At 51.3% G+C, this 20,528-nt stretch overlaps 4 protein-coding genes across 4 annotated transcripts; 1 reads left to right on the top strand and 3 right to left on the bottom strand.

Annotated features, from left to right (window-relative positions):
* Positions 1–1,006: 1,006 nt before the first annotated feature.
* On the bottom strand, positions 1,007–2,161 carry POSPLADRAFT_1055260 (hypothetical protein; the record flags this gene model as incomplete). Its single annotated transcript, XM_024480621.1, has 1 exon — positions 1,007–2,161. The coding sequence occupies one exon, from the start codon at positions 2,159–2,161 to the stop codon at positions 1,007–1,009; it is 1,155 nt and encodes a 384-aa protein (XP_024339989.1).
* A 1,817-nt stretch (positions 2,162–3,978) lies between these two features.
* POSPLADRAFT_1138960 (hypothetical protein) lies at positions 3,979–14,524 on the bottom strand (the record flags this gene model as incomplete). Its single annotated transcript, XM_024484974.1, is given in 28 exon segments — positions 3,979–4,360; positions 4,457–4,575; positions 4,745–4,885; positions 4,944–5,060; positions 5,516–5,641; positions 5,706–5,811; positions 5,990–6,057; positions 6,129–6,159; positions 6,210–6,340; positions 6,668–7,154; positions 7,193–7,800; positions 7,820–8,047; positions 8,139–8,163; positions 8,333–8,343; positions 8,812–8,995; positions 9,274–9,417; positions 9,899–10,014; positions 10,114–10,179; positions 10,241–10,324; positions 10,383–10,658; positions 10,725–10,850; positions 10,906–11,091; positions 11,323–11,535; positions 12,680–12,919; positions 12,974–13,099; positions 13,152–13,391; positions 13,567–13,773; positions 14,474–14,524. Coding segments are annotated over 28 exon segments (4,839 nt in total), but the record flags the coding sequence as incomplete, so codon positions are not given.
* A 1,488-nt stretch (positions 14,525–16,012) lies between these two features.
* POSPLADRAFT_1140398 (hypothetical protein) lies at positions 16,013–17,726 on the top strand (the record flags this gene model as incomplete). The annotated part of the gene is made up of 8 exons (XM_024485167.1): positions 16,013–16,155; positions 16,293–16,377; positions 16,424–16,666; positions 16,725–16,850; positions 16,910–17,179; positions 17,259–17,342; positions 17,399–17,491; positions 17,571–17,726. Coding segments are annotated over 8 exons (1,200 nt in total), but the record flags the coding sequence as incomplete, so codon positions are not given.
* Positions 17,727–18,252: 526 nt separating this feature from the next.
* On the bottom strand, positions 18,253–19,806 carry POSPLADRAFT_1140156 (hypothetical protein; the record flags this gene model as incomplete). The annotated part of the gene is made up of 3 exons (XM_024485137.1): positions 18,253–19,308; positions 19,364–19,540; positions 19,678–19,806. Coding segments are annotated over 3 exons (1,362 nt in total), but the record flags the coding sequence as incomplete, so codon positions are not given.
* Between the last annotated feature and the right edge of the window lie 722 nt (positions 19,807–20,528).

Below are 20,528 nucleotides of genomic sequence, written 5' to 3' on the forward strand. Positions count from 1 at the left end.
TTCCTGGCTATGCTATTGTCCCCGTGCGCTTGATGTTAATCAGGTCCTTTCATAAGCCAACAATGCGAGCTTGCATACACCGTCCTTGGATTATACAATGCGCAGCAGAACTGGAGGTGACTGCCATGTCTGCCCCGCCGTCACAGAACGCTGTTATGCGTTTCAAGCTCGGACTCAACATATCGCTTACCTTCGGCGGCCCATGGTATTTGTTTTGAGACGTTGGGTACAATAGGTACACCTATTGCGAGGATCTGCGGATGCTACTGTGAACGAGTTGCTGTTGTGTTGCAACGAGGAGTCGACACCGGCGGTGTGATGTCTAATGAATTCTAATCTAGTTGAATCTTGAAGTTGCTTTACGATTACATTCATCCGCGTACTTGATGGCATCAACATCCATTATGGCGCACTGTCAGGCCTAGCAGGTCTTCTTGGGGTCCATACTCAAGGGGTTTGGATCCATTGAGTGGCAACGGACTACTGTGTTCATACGGCATGCTTGAAGGGATTTCATGTCCTACCTTACGCTAATTGTATGGTTTCAGCATTCATTACTCGATGCTGCTTGTATTGTACTCACGAGGCTCTAATTTATGAACGTGGGTGGAAGAATGATCAGCGGCAGCCACTCAGCTGCTGTGTACGTAAGCATCCGCCAGCGAGATCGCGATGGGCTTCTTTCCTCTATCGATGTGCATGTCTTGCTCTCGTCTTGCGCGCAATTGTGGAAATGCTTATAAAGCTATGGGGCACCCTCTCACATTCCCTTCTACATCGAGCTATCCTGAGCCGAAAATCGTGATGCACTTGACTATCCAACGGCAAATGATCACATATGGTGAGCTCGCGACTTCAGACAGACAGTTGCGAGTGAATCCATTGAGATACTACAGACATGCGGGGCGATATATAGTAACGCACGAAAGGCGCGAACCAACACACGGGCGACCATCGCCTCCCAATGCCAATGTTCCACAGCTACTAACTCACGGAACCGCGCCCTCTAGTTCAAATCACGCTTCGATGGCGGTCGCTCCCCCGGATGTTTGAATTTAAAATGACGTCTGAGGGCGTCGTGTCTGTCGAAGCCGACAAGCTCGCCGTCGGCTTTCTGCGGGCAGATCCAGCATTTGTACGGCCTCGCACCGGGGTTCGTGCACTGCTCCAAGTGACGGTTGAGCTCGTACTCTGCAGAGAACGTCGCCTTCGGCATGTTGCAATTGGTGCAACGATACTTCTTCTCTTGTGGCTTCTGGCCACGGGGTGCCTTCGTGGTGGCGGGGAGAGAACTCGCAGTCGAATTTTGCGTCGGCGGAAGACTAAGACGTGGCACGACGTCCCTCCTGGGTTGCGCTGAGGATGATGCCTCTCCCTGGCTGGATCTGCTGCGCTTCTCGTCACCGCCGATCGGGTCGCCCTTTCTCTTGACAACGCGTGGGGTCGCCTGATCGACTCCTCCCGCGCTCAGCTGCGTAGGTTCCGCCCGCGCCCTTGCGCCCTCTCCTTTTGCGGCACGCGAGGGCTTAATCCTTGTGGGGCCCGTCGCTTGGTTAGGAGAAGACGACGGCTCGGGATGGACCGTGGGTGGACCGTTGTATCCTTGTGGCCTCGTCCGCTCCCAGACAGGCTTCCACGTGGGTGTTATGGTGGGAGCGAGGTCGAAGGAGTGCTGTCCGCGACACATTGTCGGCACGATGCGCGCGTTGGCGGCATCGCCATCCTGCTCGCGGTGGACGCGGGAACCGCCCTCGGTACATGTGGTGTATTCTTTGTTGCTTGTGTCCTGCCCCACATTTTGTGGGCCAGGCCCATGCGCGAAGGATATATTGCTGGTATCCTCGCGTGATGAAGTTGTATCAATTGAACGTCGGCGGCCTTCCGGCAAAGGATCGGGTTCTGGTAGGTGACCCTCCTCGACCTGGCTCAAGGGTAACGCAAGGCTGCTCTGCATGGACATTCCGACCTCTGGACTGGGGTCGAACTCCAGCCTAGGCTCTCCCGTTATGGGATCAAAGTCTAGGCTGTTGTGGACATCAAATCCACATTCATATAGCAACCCTTCGCTCAGGAAGTCATCAGACCTGATGCGCGGGAGATGTGTGCCTTCGTTTCTGCCAGTCCTCGACAGCCTTTCTTGTTGGGACGTGGTGTTTCCCATGAAAAAAGAGATTGGAAGTGAATGCTTCTGGCATGTCTCTAAGTATCTTTATATGAGAACAAAGATTGTGCGGCACTTACGTTACTATTCGCTTTTAGGTCCTTGAATCAAAAGGTGTTCGGAGAGGATGCGGGGTAGTACGCACTCGAGGTGGATCTGAGTTGGCTTACACTGCGCGCCTTATAGGTTGGATAGTCAAGGCTTCGGCGCTTCTCTAGCGTTCTCGTCGGACGACGGAGAAAATATCCAACAAACGTTTTTCCAAAGAAGGCCGTTCCATCATTTGGTAGGACTAAAATGGAAAGCGCTCTTGTGTGAGCCACGAGCTGAAATCATGCCGAGCTGTTATCGTTCTGATCGACCAGCCACGGCGTGCGAGTCATCTGTGCCATGTTATTGTGCTGAACCATTTGGGGCGAACAATGCAGTCTACATTGTCTGGATCCGAATTGAGGGATGACCAGAGTAATAACAGTAACACTCACTGAGTGTTACTACTTTGACTAAAAGTTGGAGCAAAATAGTAACAGTCGGAAATGTTGGAGCAAATTAGTAACAGTCAGAGTTGTACCTGGCAGGGTGATATGTCATTGAGGCTGGCTACCGTAAATCGGTCATACATCCATTGACTGCAGCTACTGTTCCCAATCCGGACATGTCCCTTTTTGGCAGTTAGGCTCGGTTAAGTTAGATTAAGTTAGATTAGGCTCGGTTAAGTTAAGTTAGGTTAGGTTGAGTTAGGTTCGGTTAGGTTTGGTTAGGGTTAGGTTAGGATTAGGTGGTATATCTTGAAAGAACTTTGTACTACTAGACATCGCAAATGACCCGGGACCTGTAGCAGGAATAAAGAAGAAATTCATTATGTCACAATATTAGATGTATGGTCAACTATCGCTGTGCAAAGCGCGCCAGTAGCGCACCATATTGCTGCACGTGACCAATGACGATCGTTACTATTTACACTCGACGGAGTGTTACTATCACCCCCTCGAGTGTTACTGTTACTGCTTTGGTATATACTCATCCGAATTTCAGCACAACCAGGGCTCAAGCCTCTCCTCGTCAGTGCTTGACCTCCTTCCAAATGTTGCGAGTACTCACTGTTCTCTCTCGAATTTGATTTATAGGGATATCCCAGACATTCTCTTTGCCGTTGATGGACTGTTTCATCTGCCCTAGCAGAGTTTCCTCTGCTGAACAGCATGAAATCTCATTCCCATATGATTAAGCTACACCGACGCGCCTGCTGGCACAGCAGTTTGATACCGGTACATTACTGCTATGAGCTCTTCAATATTTGCTTGAGGGCGTCGCCCCATGCCGAATACTACAATGGAATTCTTTGCAATTGGGACACATTTCAGTCATCGCGATTTTGCCAATACTCTCTGTGCGTTACTTCAATCACACAAGTAGCTTTGTTCTCCTTCAAGGAATTGTGGTACGTGTAGTATTTGTCGAGTTCGAGTGATGCACCGGACGCGCACGGGTACTGTCGCCTCTTGTCCGATCGAGTCTCTACTGATACATGACGCTGTACCTGATGGCAGCCCTCAATGCATTTGTGGATAATGTAATAGTCCGCAGAGATACCGTTGGAATAATCCTGCAGAATATTTGTATCTACACCGTGTGGGTAGGTAGCCGCTTGGGTTGCTGGAGGGCAGCACGGCGGCGGGACAGCAGAACGAGAACCAGACGGACAGTCGGACAGTCGGACAGATAGGCATGCACGCGGGACGCAGGACGAGCACGAATCTAATGGCTGCTTTACAATCCCATTCCCCTGCGTACGTCATGGCACTCGTTGCGCACTATCAGGCCCAAGGCTTCTCGGGTTCCCTACTGTACAACAGCTCAGACGGTGGCCTGGAGCGGGCAGAGGGTTGAGCGTTGTACCTTCGCGGCCTTATTTGTTCCCAGGCAGGCTCCCACGTGGAGGTTGCGATAGGAGCAGGACCGAAGGAACGTTGTCCGCGACACATCGGTGGCATGATGAGCGCGTTGGCGGTATTGCCGTCCTGTTCGCGGTGGACATGGGAACCGCCCTCAGTTTCCGTGGTGTACTCTTTGTTGCTTGCATTTTGCCTAGTGCTTTGTGAGCCAGGTCCGCGTGCGCAAAATATGTTGCTAGTATCCTCGCGTGATAAAATCGTATCGACTGAATGCTGGGAGCTTCCTGGTGAAGGGTCCAAGCCGCTGCACAGGTGTTGCAGATAAACGTGAATTCCCTCTCAGATATAGAACTACTAATATACCACAGTCTCTCGGCCCACTGCCGACTTTATAACTTACCCATCACTGTCATTCTGTGCGATGTCAATCATCATCTTGATTAAAGTTAGCGATACATCCGTCACCAAGTACAGAAACCTCATTAGCCGGGAGTAGTCGCCATCACGATTTGCCCTGAGCTGCTCGCCAATCAGTCACGAGTACACAGTGCAAGCGACATGGCGTACCCTGTTGAGGTGCATGTGGTATGTGTCTCTGAATTCTAAGCCAAAGCACACCAGTGGCATGTCCTTGCGTATCAGCGGCACTGACGCCAAAAGCCTGGACAGGCGCCCATCGCCGTCCTACACAACCAAATAGTCGTGTAAGCGAAGTGTCAAGAAGGGGCAGGAGCGCATTGCTCGCTTCAAAGGGATGGATGGTAACGAAGACGTCGCTGATCCACGCAGCTGCCGCAAACGGGTCCACGTCGTCTTGCCGAACGAGGTCCTGTGTGCCATAATTTAATCTATCGGGTTTGAAACATCACTAGCACTGCGCAGCTCACATTGAACCGTTCGCAGAACACGCGTAACTCTTTATCTACTTGATCGAAGGGGCAGAACTGAATCATCACGATTGGATTCTGCACCACGACATTGACACGCGCGTGCTGGCGGGTCTCCTATGTTGGTGTATGCCAATCGAGGTTCATGTGAGATATTGTCCTTGACGGAAAGTACACGGCTCGTCTTCATCACCTGATGAAGGCGGCATATAGCTTCCACGGTCAGCGTGACAGGCTCGCATTTAGCCGGGGTGTAGATCTCGTCGATCGCCTAAGTGTTGACTTTCGCCTGGGGACGAGACGAGGGGAGTAGGAACGCGGACGCGAGCGAGCAAAATGGGCGGATTGTTACAAACGCGTGGGGGCCAAGTACGGCCGCGCTACGGTACAAGTACTCTACAGGATCGATGTATTTTACTTGGCAATCATGCTACGATCGTTCTCCCGGCTAGGCACAGGGCGCGTCGGGTCGGCCCGCTCGACACCGCGGGCCCCAAAATCTAACACTAAGCACACGGAAAAGTTGGTGTAAGCGTCACACAATGCAGTAAGGAACAATTGCAGTATGATACCTGGCGAGTATCACGGAGTATGGCTCGAGCATCTGTGCAGCTGCGAACGGTACCAGCCACGATACTGCTGTCATCGACAGGCACCGCTTTCTCATCGAGTCCATCCATGATGAGGTCATACCGGGTCTGTAATGAAGATCAGAAAATGCAAGATATGATGGGCAGGAGAGACGAAAGAGTTGTCGCTGACCGATTCGTCAAACATTACCACTCCCTCGATAACCGTTGTCTCGATGCAATGCAAGTTAAAGAACCTGTCTGCGTTGCTTGCCTTCTTGCTCACGGTCTTCCACATTCTGTGCATGTATGCGAAGTCCGACTCTTTGATTTTGCAGCGTGGGAACGTTGCATCCGCCGTGATGGTGGACCGTCAGTGTTGACCTTGGCTGAAGTTCTCCGAAATCTGTTATACGCTCACTGACAAGTGGTTCAAGCACGTGTGTTTGTACTGGTGAAAAGGGAGAAGAGGCTTACGCTGTTCCTGAGTATCCAATAATACTGAAGGCCGAGTCTGACGAATCCAATTTTCCAGGGTTTCGTCTCTAAGGGCGACCAGAAGCTACATGTGGCGTATATTAATGCATCTCTCTCGGATACTGTGATGTCGACCAACCTCCTCGTATAAGTTGTGTGCAGTAACCTGGCTGCCCAACACAAATCGCATATCTGCAACCCTTAGCAAGAGATACGGCACCCGTGATCCTCTAGGAGTGCTTCCCACAGCCTCGCGGATGCAGCACAAGCCACGCCGTTCGACGACTCGACTTTGAGGGAGGCCTCAAGCTGCAAGGCGACATCCTTCCCCAGCGTATCCACTGGCAATTCCTGAAAAGCCATGAGTCAGTTGGGTCACATAGATATTGACGACGAGGACCAAAAGTACAGTGACTAGTGGGTGCTCGAGCGACGGGCGACTTGTGTTGAGGTAGCAGGAGAGGTGCAGATCTGTCATAGCTGTGACTCATTGTGAGGCCTTGAGGGACTTCCGACTGATTGAAACGGTTGCGCGGTGGCATTAGTACAATGGAGCCCGTCGTGGTTGAGTTCACACAGTCATTCCAGACAAAGAGATCGGCTGCAGCCGCATGAAGTCTCACATTCAGGAAAACGTTACCAGAGGAACCACAAGGAGGATACGACAACTTATGCTACTGCAGCACCCTTGCTTCTCTTGTGCGATCGGCGAGTCTTCTTGCCCCTCTCACGCTGCATCGCGTGCCAGTCCTCTTCTGTATGCCGGCGGACCACATGACGCCTCAATGAATGATCAGTCGAAAAGTCCCTGAGTCGGTCGTTTCCAGGCTGCCACATCCTCCGGCAGACGTCGCAGATCAACGGCTGCCGGTTTTCTCTTTCTGGGCTCATCCCGCAATGATCCCTCCAATGGCGTCCGAACGTATCTTCGCGGAAGCTGCCTCCACAGCCTGGACAGGTAACGTGTGGCACTTCCGTGGGCTCAATACGTATCTTCTTGACCTTGCGCTCCTGGGTGGGTTCCGCGCTTGTCGTGGTCTTGACATGAGCCATTTCATCATTGTCTTCGTCGGCATCATCATTGCGCTGTTGAAACGCGCTGACCCGCGCGGTCAGGAACGAGCTCGCAAGCTCGGGCGCGCGAGTAACCGGGGGCCGGAGGCCCCTATCGTAGTATATAACGACCCCGCGCGATGTACGTACCGCACGCGATTGTCCCTTACGGGCATCGCTACGCCCGTGGACAAACGCGCCCCGCACCGTTCGCACCGTTGTTCCAACATGCGCTTGTGCTTGAGTCCCTGTCTTGAGTGAGAGTGATGGTCTTGGGTCGTGGTGGCACACAATACCGAGGCGTCACGTGCTCCTGACGCGTCACTAATCTGAGCCGGCTGAGGTGACCTTGCGGGTGGCCACACGTTGGTTCTGACGTCCACGTAGCCCTCGCCAGTCCTGTCGTCCTTGATGCTGCTCATTTCCTTGTCGGCCATTCCATTGGTAGTATGACGAGGGGCAGGAGGGCATGCGGAGACAGTGGTACCCGCCTCGCGGTCTTGCTCGTTGAAGAGATCCTCTTCGCCGTCGGTGTGAGCGTCGTATTCATTTGTAGTCGCATTCTGATCTGCCATGTGCAGACCAGGTGCGAGTGCGGTGGATACGCTGTCCGTATCCGCGCATGATGTAAAGATCGAGGTATTATATACCAATCCGTCCTCGGACGCGATTAGGTCCTCACGGGTCATTGGATGATGGATATTCTCGGTCAAGTAATAGGGCTGTGCGCGAAACAACATGAGCAACTTGAGGGTGGCCTATCCGAGAGATACATACTACTGTACCGCTATCCATGTTCTCTGCGAGGTCGTCGCATACATCTGCTATCCACCCGATGTCTTCCTCCGACTCTACATCCTTTCCATCTACCTCCCCGAAAGATCCAAAATACTTGCAGGGTCGTGTACCATTGTCCATTGACCGATATTGAGTGTCGTGTTGCTGCCAGCTGGTCATCGTGCTCATATATATATAGCGATAGGAGCTAATGTGTGCCTGCTTGGACTGCAGAACAAGTCAGGAATCAAAGCGGATATAAAACTGGTTCTGGTAAAAATCAGGGATCGGAAAGCATGGTGAGTAGAGTGCCACTCACTATTGGCTTGTTAAATTGTTCGTTTCTGATCAGATTGCAGGTCCTAGGAGCGCTCAGGCTAAAAGCGATGCTTTGCCAGAAAGAGAGGTCTAACTCATGAGGAGATGACCCATAGGCCGCGCCCTCTATATATCAGACCGTTCGGGCGCCTACCATGCGTCTCTCGAAGCATCCGCAGACAGACATCGGAAGACCGTCTTGCTTCCTCCGCGCGCCATGACGATTGTGCATTTGGTTATCTGGCTTAAACTGGAAGGCGCTGTCCTCATAGACTGACCTCTAGACGAGTGTTGTCCAATCAGACAGCTAGGACGTTGATGAGTGGCAGGTGGTGCTCCTGTCCATGTCATTGTTCTTGTTCATATGGTACTGATCATATCCTTTTATAGGGCAACAGTGCGCGACCTCGCATGCACCGTTCAAGAGACGCCCAATGACGAACTCAATGCACCGCTTCCCTGAGGCGGCCCATGGTGCTCGCTCCTGGACTTCTCGGATTAGCATGTGCACCATTTTGATCCTGAGTGCACTAAACGACGAAGATCCGTGGCTGCCATCGTGGGCTACGGTGTCACTGTCGTGCTTGCAGGGGTCACGAGTGCGCACTCTAAAACGTGAATTGGCGGTTGTCATGTGGATTAGTGGGTCGTGTATCGTAGAGACTCTGGCTTACCTGGGCTGGTAGAATCTGCTCTGCGCGTGCACGTCTTCCGGCAGTTGATGGTATGAAGTTGCCTCTCTTGCCGTCATCACCGTTGACATCCATGCAAAAGATTTTGCTCGGACTTGTAGAAGGCCGGATGCTATAACGGATGTTTCGCTTGAAATTCAGAATCGACGCATGCATACACGCAATTCTGTGGCCGCATCATCATAGTATCCACTATCATCGTCTTGACGTATGACCTGGTGTCATGTACGGTGTTACGGTGGGCTGCCGGTCAGTGACTCTTGCAAGCTGAAGCGACTGCCACCTACCACAGGGCTATGACAGTGTTCTACTAAAGTATGTTCCAGCTTAGGTCGAGCACATATTGATGAATAGACGACAAGGGACGAACCGTACTTATGTATCAGACCGCCAGCAATTGAGCACGAGCATCTGAGCCCTTCGAGGAAGCATCTTGTGACAGACATTGGAACATCAATCATTTTCTTTGCGCTGTGCGTATCGGCCTCGGTTTGCGCTGCGCGTACTAGATGTCCCTCCCAGACCTGATAATGCATCCGCTTTGCTGAAGATGTGGAGAATCTAATTACTATGGGCCACTGGCATATCCTGTGCAGAGTATTTGTACACTACATCGTTCAAGTTACGGTACACGCGTGGACGTCATTGAAGATTGTTCTGTATATGTGCAAATCAGTATCTTTGTATGAATATTTTGAGTGCTAATGAAGAAACCGCGATGAACAAACCCCGACCATCATCACACAGGTTTGCTTGTTATACAGCGATAGGAGCGGAGCGAGTCTTGGGAACACCTTCGTGTGGGTTATGAAGCAGCGAGATGTCCATTCCAGCTATTGACTAGCCAGGCGAGATCCTTAGGATGTATTGACATCATCTAGACTTCTCACAAATGCGACCTAGGATATCACAAAGGTCGACTGATTTCCATATCGACTCGCTCGCGTCCGATGCGAGTCGCTGCACGGATACTGCAGATCAGATATGGAATTACTAATCCATTCGAGAGCGTTGTGTGCTACTGGCCCACGTCGCAGTCTCCCGGTCCACTGTCGACTTCTCAACATACTTGTTGCTCGCATTATTTGCGCCAATCATCATCTTGATTGTAGTTACCGATATCACCGTCACCAAGTACAAGAAATGCATCAGCTGGCGATAGTCGCCGTCACGATCCGCCCTGAGCTAGACACCAGTCAGCCACGATCAGATTGCGCAAGTGACGAGATGTACCGTATTGAGGTGCGAGTGGTATATGTCTCTGAACCTTAATCCAAAGCATACCAGTGGCAGGTCCTTGCGTATCAGCGGCACTGACGCCAGGAGTCTGGAAAGGCGCCCATTGCCGTCCTACGCGACCAAACAGTCGTGTAAGCGACGCATCAAGCAGGGGCAGGAGCGCACTACTCACCTCAAATGGATGGATGGTAACGAAGACGTCGCTGATCCACGCAGCTGCCGCAAACGGGTCCACGTCGTCTTGCCGAACGAGGTCCTGTGTGCCATAATTTAATCTATCGGGTTTGAAACATCACTAGAACTGCGCAGCTCACATTGAATCGTTCGCAGAACACGCGTAACTCTTTATCTACTTGATCGAAGGGGCAGAACTGAATCATCACGATCGGATTCTGCACCACGACATTGACACGCGAGTGCTGGCGAGTGACTCCTATGTTGGTGTAAGCCAATCGAGGCCCATCTGAGTTGTTGTCCTTGAAGTGAAGTACACGGCTCGTCTTCATCAGAACCTGATGAAGACGGCATATGGTCTCTACGGTCAGCATGATAGGCTCGCATTTAGCCAGGGTGTAGATCTCGTCGATCGCCTGAGTACACGGATAAGTTGATGTGAGCGTCACGCAATGCAGTAAAAACAAATCGCAGTATAATACCTGGCGAGTATCACGGAGTATGGCTCGGGCGTCTGCGCAGCCGCGAACGGCACCAGCCACGATACTGCTGTCCTCGACAGGCACCGCTTTCTCATCGAGTCCATACATGATCAGGTCATCACGGGTCTGCAATGAAGATCAGGCAATGCACGATGAGATAAGCAGATATAATAGAGCTGACCTCTGCATCAAACATAACCACCCCCTCGATAACCGTTGTCTCGATGCAGTGGAAGTTAAAGAATTTGTCTGCGTCGTTCGCTTTTTTGCTTACGAGCCCCCACATCTCGTACATGCGTCTGAACTCCGTCTCTTTGAGATTGCCGCATGGAAATGGTGCATTCGCCGTGACAGTGGATCGCCAGTACTAGCCTTCACTGAAGTTCTGAAACGTCTTATATGCATGCACTGTCAAGTGGAGTAAGGCACACTCGCACGAGGAAAGAGGATGGAAGCGTACATTGTTCTTGTGTACTCAACATCACTGAAGACCGAGTCTGACGGATCCAATTTTCCAGGGTTTCGTCTTGAAGGATGACCAGCAGCTACATGTGGCGTATATACAACACATCTCTCGGATACTATGGTGTCGACCAACCTCCTCGTATAAGCTGAGTGCAGTAACCTGGCTGCCCAGCGCAAATCGCATATCCGCAACCCTCAGCAATAGGTAAGGCACTCGGTAATTCTCTAGGAGTGCTTCCCACAGCCTCGCGGATGCAGCGCAGGCCACGCCATCCGACGGCTCGACTTTGAGGGAGGCCTCAAGCTGCAAGGCGACATCCTGCCCCAATTTTTCCACTGGAAACTCCTGTCAAGGCAAGAGTCAGCTAGGATGCAGCGATATTGCGATGAATCGAAGGCACAGTGACTAGTGGGTGTTCGAGCGAGGGGCGACCTGTGTTGAGGTAGCATGACAGGTGCAAATTTTCCATAGGTGTCACTTATTGTGAAGGGCTGAAGGACCCAGAGGATTGAAAGACGTGTGGGCCCGTCGAGATAGCCGTGCGATGGAACTCTTCGTGGCGAAATTCACACAGCAACGATAAGACTGAGGCCCCGTGGCTTTGTTTGGCACACCTGCCTATTCTGGTCGTCACCGTGGGATGTAATGATCACAAAAGTTTGATTATAACTCGAAGTAATCATGCCTCATTTGCGTTCTTGTGCCTAGTCTGATGTGTATTTTGAATGAGCAGGTCATTTGCAGATGCCACAAGATAGGCGCAGCACATATTTCGTCGGTGTTTATGATCTATGATCGTGCTCGCACGAGACAAGATTCTGATTTGATTTGATTACGGCCATATTTCTCTCGCGCATTTGTACCCTTCCCGACATGATCTATCCGCGTATTTTCCGCCCATCGTCTGTTGCCAGTTTATTTAGACACATCTGCTGATGAACACTCCCTCATCGAAACCTTTCCTTTTTACTTATTGTGGCGTGGAGTGCTGTAATCGATGACCTTGTTGCGTCATATAGCTCCTCCATCAACGGCCGAAAATCGCCGTCCCGATTGGCTCTGATCTACATGGGGATGAGCTGTGCAAGCCACATATATAGCAAGGAATGTACGCACGCTATTGAGGCTTTGAATGTATGTTTCTCTGTGTTCATGTATAATGCATAATGGCGGAAGTCCAGCTTTCAATAATGGAATTGAAGCTAGAATTCTGGACAGGCGCCCATTGCCATCCTATGAGTGTTTATCAAAAAGCAAGTAAACGAAATGTTATCGAAAGTGGTGGTAAATTACCTCAAATGGATGGATGGAGACAAACACATGACTGATCCATGCAGCGGCAGCAAAAGGGTCTATATTAGCCTGCAATAGCTCCTAAATGCAGCATCAGCGATTGTTCATGGTCATGAGAGAAGTGACGGACGCTACTGACGTTAACATGGTGGCAGAAAGCATTTAGCTCTAACTCAACTTCATCATAGGGGCAAACCTGGACTGCTGTGCCCTTCTCTCCGAAGGCCGCAGTAGCATTGAGAGGCGCCGTTACATTGAGGCGGGATACCTGACGAGTTACCCCAATATTAAGGTAGATGTATTTTAGCCCAACAGGTGCTTCGGGGAAGTAGCGGACACGATTGGTTTGCATCAGTGTCTCGTGAAGCTTACAGATCCCGTTGACAGTGAGGTGGATATGTTCAGATTTGAGGAGTTCGAACACGTCTCGGAGGGTCTATAGATCGTGTGTCATCTATCATACGCAAGATCATGGGCGGGGAACTCTGACCTCGTGAGTGTCTCTCAGGATAGACAAGATTTCAGCGCGGTCCATCGCTGTGCTAGTGATGATATGCTTGAGACTAGTGGGTTCCATTTGATGGTAAAAACCGACTTGAATCAATCTGGTAGTATCCTGTCGTATCAATGAAGCAGCAGCATTTGCGCCAGGATAGACGAACACTGACAGAATAATTGAGATCAACATTGCCCTCAATCTTGTTCGTCGCGAGGGCATGCATGTTGAGGAATTTATCCATCAGGATATGCGGGTCCCCCATACTACTCCATTCGTCACGTAGCTCTTTGATCTGCATCTGTTGTAATTTGCAGTGCGGGAATGGTGTCTCAATAGTCGATTGCCAACGTTGACTCGCAGCGAATGCTGGTATACCAATCTTATATTCTTCCACTGTAATGGACGTAAGCTGCGGGTATGTATAAGGCAACATGAAAGACAGTCCGTATTACGTTGTTCCGTGTCAAAATCCATTGAGAATGCTCGTATTTTGCCAATCCAAAACCCAAGCTGTGGGTCGTTCAAGATCGTCTGCAGCTGTGCGGAACTTAGGACAGCATGCCGTATAGACAACATGAACTGACCTCTTCGTACAGAGTTAAGGCGGTCGGTCGGCTTTTAAGAGTCATCCGCATATCTGCGACTCTGAGAAGGAGGTACGGTATCCGATAGACCTCGAGGAGGCTCTCCCAGAGCCGTGCTGACTTTGCGCAATCGACGCCTTCGGAAACCTTGAGCGATGCCTCTAGGCGTGAGGATAATTCGGGTCCTAGATCGTTGATCGGCAGTGTCTATAACTCAGACCGTCTCGGATGTGGCACGCAGGATCATAACGGATCAGAGTCGCACCTTAACCAACGGGTGATCCACTTGAGGACACAAATGGTTCTTGAAGCATTCAAGGTGAAGGTATTCCATAGTGTAATCGAGCGCAACTGAGGAAGACGCCAGAAGACAAGGCAGGAGGAAGAGGAGTTGCGGTCTGTGCACATGCGTGACATCGGGCCTTCTAGGGAAACGCCATCATTCCTGACTATACGGCGTCGTAACGTCCACCGTGACAAATCTCCGAGAAATATACAGAAATGCTCGTGTGAACTCTCCTGCCAACCTCTTCTTCCGATCATCGCACAGGCTTCGTTAAATGAAAGAGACACGCGGAACACACGCGCTCAAAGGAAAATATACCGAGATAGTGATACGTGTGCCAGGAAAATGGCGGAACTAGGACTTTTCAAAGCTCTCATATCTCAGCTCTGCATATCGGGCATCTGCGATCCCAAGACGTGGCGTCAAAATCCACTTTTCCCGTCATGGAGACGTCTACCAAGCACACCGGGATTGGGTGTAGCCACACGAACTACTGGTGCAAGGTGTTATACCTACCACGGTTGCACACTGAAACGGTTTATCTGGACACAAAGAATATAATAGAGGCATGAACACAGTTGCTGACTCCACGCTGTACTTGCGCGATATTCCGACACGTACCTCGAACAGGGATCGCGGCCGCTCCGAGAGATCCAATACATTCTCATGAGCTATTCCAGTATGATAGCCGACGTCAGCAATAGGTTGCCTAGGAAGGAGAACGTCTTGCTTAGACCAAAGTCGCAAGGAGTCATTGTATATTCGCAGGTTTTGTGGATATTACTTGACGCTGCGGCCTGAGCGTACGCAATAATATTATGGTTTCCACGCGACCTGGAGCGCATCAGGTCACCCTATGGAGACTTCGCGTCATTTCGACTCTATGCTTGGCTCAAACGTCCATACGTACACGTTGGTTTTCCTACAAACATGTATCCCAAGTATGTTGCACGTATATCAGAGGCGAAGACATGTTATTAGAGAAGAGATTACTTATAGAAGAAGTGCGTTCACGCCAACACAAGATTGAATTAGATCGTTTGCTCTTGTTGTCATAAGCTCAGTACTTACCGACGGTCGAGGTAGACATGTATGAGGATGCCGAAGCGGAGCGAATTGAACACCTCCTAGCATACTGTGCATGTTACCACTCATTCGACAGTGGCCATTGGGGAGTAAGCAATACGTACAACGCGAGTAGCCTTAACTCCGTGTGTCGACTATGATTGAAGACCAGGTCTGACGTATGAAAGCTTCAGTCTATGCAAGTCGTAGGGTCGCCTGCGGCTAGAGGGCTGAAGCTGAAAAGTATAGACATACCTTCCAGGAAGAACAGCGTCGAATAATCTCTCATACTATCGCAGCGGGCCCTTTCTACCCAGAACCCTCAGTGACTCTCAGCGCATGTCACGCTGTATGCTCCGAACGACGTTTCCAGCAGCCAGCTGCACAGCCGAAGCAGATACTAGAACGTCTACAAAAAGCTCCTGTGTAGAGTTTGAATAAATATTGAGGTGAGCGGAAGAGACAAGCCTCTGGAAAATGCTGTACCATTATAATTGGGTACGCGAGCGCAAACCCGAAGCTTGTGAGGAGAAAGTATGTGAGGCAGAGGGCCTGACGAGTCTATCCAGAGAGATTTAGGCAGAATGAGAAAACCAGGATGTGGCTCTCGAAGTCTAAGCTTGCAACCTGGCTATCGACCCATGGTTGTGGAGGACAACCTAAGGCGGGTGAGCATAGTACCCGTGACAAAACATGATCGAGTCACCATCTCGATCAAAATTACCTTTTTGGCGGTTGACCCCACGGGTACTCGGCGCAGATTAGCGCCCTCCCAACGAGGTTCGTTACTCTGATGATTGTGGTTCAGTATTTCGGCCTCTCATCTCATCTACTGTTGCTGTGAATCCACCTGTGGAAGAAGGTGTACTCCGTGCAGTGCAAATACAAGGCCGAATTACTCATTGAGAACATAAACTGATCCTCACCACTTTACAACGCCACATTATCCATACGTTTGCACTAGGTTCCCCAATTGAAATAATGACAGACCTCCATCTCTCCTGTTATCTCAATGCAGACCGCCCTGTGCTCAAAGACCCGGTTGTAAATGTGCAGTCTCCGCTCCTCACTGCGATGCAAAGCAGCATCTAACCCATATCTTCGCAGGAGCTGCCAGTGGATACCCTAGGACCTGACCTGGCTTCGCAGATCGAGGCCTCTCTCAAGGTCAAGCCGTCGAACGAGGTGGCATGCGCTGCATCTGCAAGACTGTGGGAACGTATTCTTGAGAGCCACAGGTGTCCCTACCTCTTACTGCGAGTCGCGGACATGCGGATGTCACTAGGCAGCAAGATAATGGCCTTGAGCTTGTACGGCGAGGTTGTTCTTTCCACCATCTTCTAGAGTGAATCTCTTCATTAATGAGTGCGCTCAGCTGCAAGAAGCTCTGCAAGATACAGAGCTGGAGGCATGGATTCGACAAACGCGATATTCTGTACTGTTGGATGCGCAGAGACAGCGTACGCTGCCGATCACTCGTTCTTTTCATACACCTGCTACTGACAGGAGTCGCTGTTGCTAGTGCGCTTATACAAGATCGGGCAAGGATTCAGCGCTAGCCAACGCTGGCGATCCATAACGACGGCGGATGGTGCGTTCCCGTATTGCAAGCTGCAGCGACGCCAGATCGAGGATATCCGCGACCTGTGGCAGGCCATAAGCAACATGGACGGCGCCGCAGGCATGTTCATCAACATGCACTGCATCGAAACCAACATTCTCGAGGGGACATTCCAGTTTGATTTGTCGGTCAGCCTCGCGTTGCTGATGCTACTCTCTATCGCCATTCGCCTAACTGTTATAACAGATGCAGAAAAGCCTGATACTGCACGGATTCGATAATGCAGTCGGCCCTGTAAAGTACTCGGGCATTGTAGGCGGAGCTGTGCGGAACCGCACCGTCGCGTTGTCGATCCTGCGCGATACTCGTCAGGTGCACCGCCATGAGCGCCTTCTGGCAATGTTGCGTCTGCTGATCCCGTATGTATGCAGGCCTGTGACGCAGTCCATGGTCTCGTCAAAGCCGACACTGTGACGCTGACTGTGAAAGCGATCTGCGATCTGCACAAGACCTTGATGCAGACCAGCCAGGTCTTGTACGTCAAGACGCTGCACGGGTCTCAGCTCTCCTACGTCACCATCGGAGCGACCCGACAGCGCTCATGCGTCAATGTGATGGTACAGAGCGCGTCCGTGAAGGTCCAGTTCTGCCCATTCGACCAAGTCGAGGCAGAACTGGAAGCGTTCTGCGAGAAATTCAATGTTAGTAGCGTGACCCTTATAAGTGAACGTCAAGCGCGCTGCTGATCATGACTATTGCCACTGGCTATGGCGTTCGCAGGACCTCATCGGACGAGATGACGTGGACCCGTTCGCAACAGCAGCATGGGTCCAGCATACATTTGTCAGCATCCACCCATTTGAGGTGTGTTTCCCATTCCACTTATGATCGTCTTTTGATACCTGTGCTTGTCCACACAGGATGGTAACGGACGACTTTCGAGAATCCTCTCGTCGATACCGCTGTTGCGAATGGGATTGCCGCCGCTTTGCATCCAGGCAGAAATCAAGAACGTGTATTATTTACGCCTCAACCAGGCATGTCCTTTATCGTCGTCGGGAAACAGCTTGTGGCTGATGTACGCATCTGTAGATCAGGGCGAATCGGGATGGAGACTACCGGGAGCTGATGGAGTTTCTGTGGACAGGGACAAAGACGTCGTTGGATATGGTTAAGCTGATCGCTAAGACGGAGAGCGACAATACGGCAGAGCACCACGCGACTCAGGACTGCGAAGTGGGCGCATAGTTTCGTGTACTCGAGGCTGATCGCACACTACCAATGGGACATGTAATTTATAAAGCTTGGGATAAGGCTCTATTAAGAATATGCCGCATGTGATCCCAAGGATGTCTATGTACTTTGCGCACAATACGTATGCGATGACAGTGCTGGTACCAGTTAGGCGCTGGCAAAACAAACTTTGATCGATCGACTGGGTATCCTCTTCGTTTCGTGCATCGACCTGCTTAAGACCAACCTTAGGCGTACGAACACCCATGCATCCAGTCCGACTATCTCTGCACTTCTTGTAAGCGTTCATCATCGGCATCGCTGGCTTCTGGACGAGCGCGCCTATCTCTCGTCTTAATACTCAGCCTTCAAATCGCGATATATTTGCAAATTGCAAGCGACGATTCTATTCTCGTACGGGAGCAAGTGGCTAGGAAGGCCACAGGAAGTATAAATACATGGACAACACCGTGTCCAGATACAACAAGAACAGAGCCATGACACACGACACGACACGACACGACACGACACGGCACGGCGACTACGTGCTAGCACCTTTGCTTCTCTTGTGCGAACGGCGAGTCTTCTTGCCCCTCTTGCGCTGCATTACGTGCCAGTCCTCCCCTGTATGCTTGCCCACAACATGCCGCCTCAATGAATGGTCGGTTGAAAAGTCCCTGAGTGGGACGTCTCCAAGCTTCCACATCCTCCAGCAGACGTCGCAGACCAATGGTTCACGGGTCCCTCTTGCCGGGTTCATTACGCAGTGGTCCCTCCAGTGGCGGCCGAGCGTGTCTTCCCGAAAGCTGCCTACACAGCCTGGGCAGGTGACATGTGGCACCTCAGCGGATTCAGCCCGCGTCTTCTTGGTGTTGGGTTCCTCGGTGGGATTCGCGCTCGCCGTGGCCTTAGGCTGGGCCACTTCATTGACGTCGTCGTCGTCATCGTCCCTGCCACGCTTGGCCCCTTGCCTCGAGCGACAATCATGGACCTCTTGATCCTTCAGCACGAATGTCGTTGAAGGGATAGCGCGCGTGAGAGAGGTTCCAGGATGTGGCGAAGAAGTCTCCGCTTGTGTAGATGGCTGTCTAGCGTCAAAGCCATTCGAAATAGAGGCGGCTCTTGGAGGTGAGCTCACATGCCCAGTGGACTCGATGGCCTTTGATGCTAAGGCACCACGTACCGCTGGCGCGTCATCAATTTGGGATGGCTCAATGCGCTTTGCAGACCGCCACAAGTTGGTTTCAATGTCGACATCGCCTTCGCTAGCGCTGTCATGCTCGGTGCCTCTCATGTCGTCTTCCTCATTGATCCTTCCATCAGCGGCATGCAAAGGGGAAGAAGTGGATGAAGCGATGGTGCCGTCCGCCTGGTGGTATTGCGCGCTGAGGTCCTCTTCGCCGTCGACACGAGCGTCGTATTTATTGTGGTGCGCATCCTGTCCTGCCATGCGTAGGCCAGGTGCGAGTACAGTGGATACGTGGTTCGTGTCCACGCATATACTGTATGCGGCTGCATTGTGTGCCAACCCGTCTTCGAACGCGATCAGCTCCTCGCGTGTTATGGGGCGATCACTTTCTGGTTCTGCATAGAATGCCTGTCCACGGCTGAACTTGAGCACCTCCAACACAGATCATTTGGCAGTTACGCACCATCTCCCCGCCCTCAATGTGCTCTGCGAAGTCGTCGCAGACTTCTGCTATCCATGAGATGTCTGGATCCATCTCTTGTTTCTCCCCATCACTCTGGGACGGACCTGCGCTGTCGTCCGGGAATATGCCGATCCAAGGGCTTCCAAAGTGAGAATCATCATCTTGGATCCCATGGGCCTGAAAACTGATGAACGGAAGTGTTGCCATTCTGCTCATTTGGAGACTGATACTGATATCGCGTATAGCGGATCGATTGCTTAGACTATGTCAACATGTTACGGACGACAAGACACGGCGGGTAGAGTGGCACTCACTAGCTCGTCGAGCCACGCTTTCTCGTTTTGAGTTGTGCAAGCGAACAGTCCAATCTCGCGCACAGAGCGTACGGAGCTACCCGGTTGTTGAATGCTGACGCTGATGAAGAGGTAGGTTATCGAATTACTATGAAGTTCTCATGTGATAAGGGATGCTTCTCCACAGAGAGAGGTCTGAAATTAAGGGGGGGCGAACCGTGAGCCGCGCCCTCTATATATTAGACAGTTCGGGCGCCTAACATGTGCCTTTGTACTCGAAGCATCCGTGGACAGGCATCACCGGCTGGCCTCTTCCACGCACAATGGAAGCTGGGTGCTTCACTACCAACCTTAAATTTAGAAACCATCGTCCTCATGTACTGACATCGAGACAAGCATTGTCCACTTAAATGGCAGGCTGCTGACAAGTGGCAGGTAGTGTTCCTGGCTATGCTATTGTCCCCGTGCGCTTGATGTTAATCAGGTCCTTTCATAAGCCAACAATGCGAGCTTGCATACACCGTCCTTGGATTATACAATGCGCAGCAGAACTGGAGGTGACTGCCATGTCTGCCCCGCCGTCACAGAACGCTGTTATGCGTTTCAAGCTCGGACTCAACATATCGCTTACCTTCGGCGGCCCATGGTATTTGTTTTGAGACGTTGGGTACAATAGGTACACCTATTGCGAGGATCTGCGGATGCTACTGTGAACGAGTTGCTGTTGTGTTGCAACGAGGAGTCGACACCGGCGGTGTGATGTCTAATGAATTCTAATCTAGTTGAATCTTGAAGTTGCTTTACGATTACATTCATCCGCGTACTTGATGGCATCAACATCCATTATGGCGCACTGTCAGGCCTAGCAGGTC

This window comes from Postia placenta (genome assembly GCF_002117355.1).
Source record: "Postia placenta MAD-698-R-SB12 unplaced genomic scaffold POSPLAscaffold_5, whole genome shotgun sequence".
Classification (NCBI taxonomy): Eukaryota; Fungi; Basidiomycota; class Agaricomycetes; order Polyporales; family Adustoporiaceae; genus Rhodonia; species Rhodonia placenta.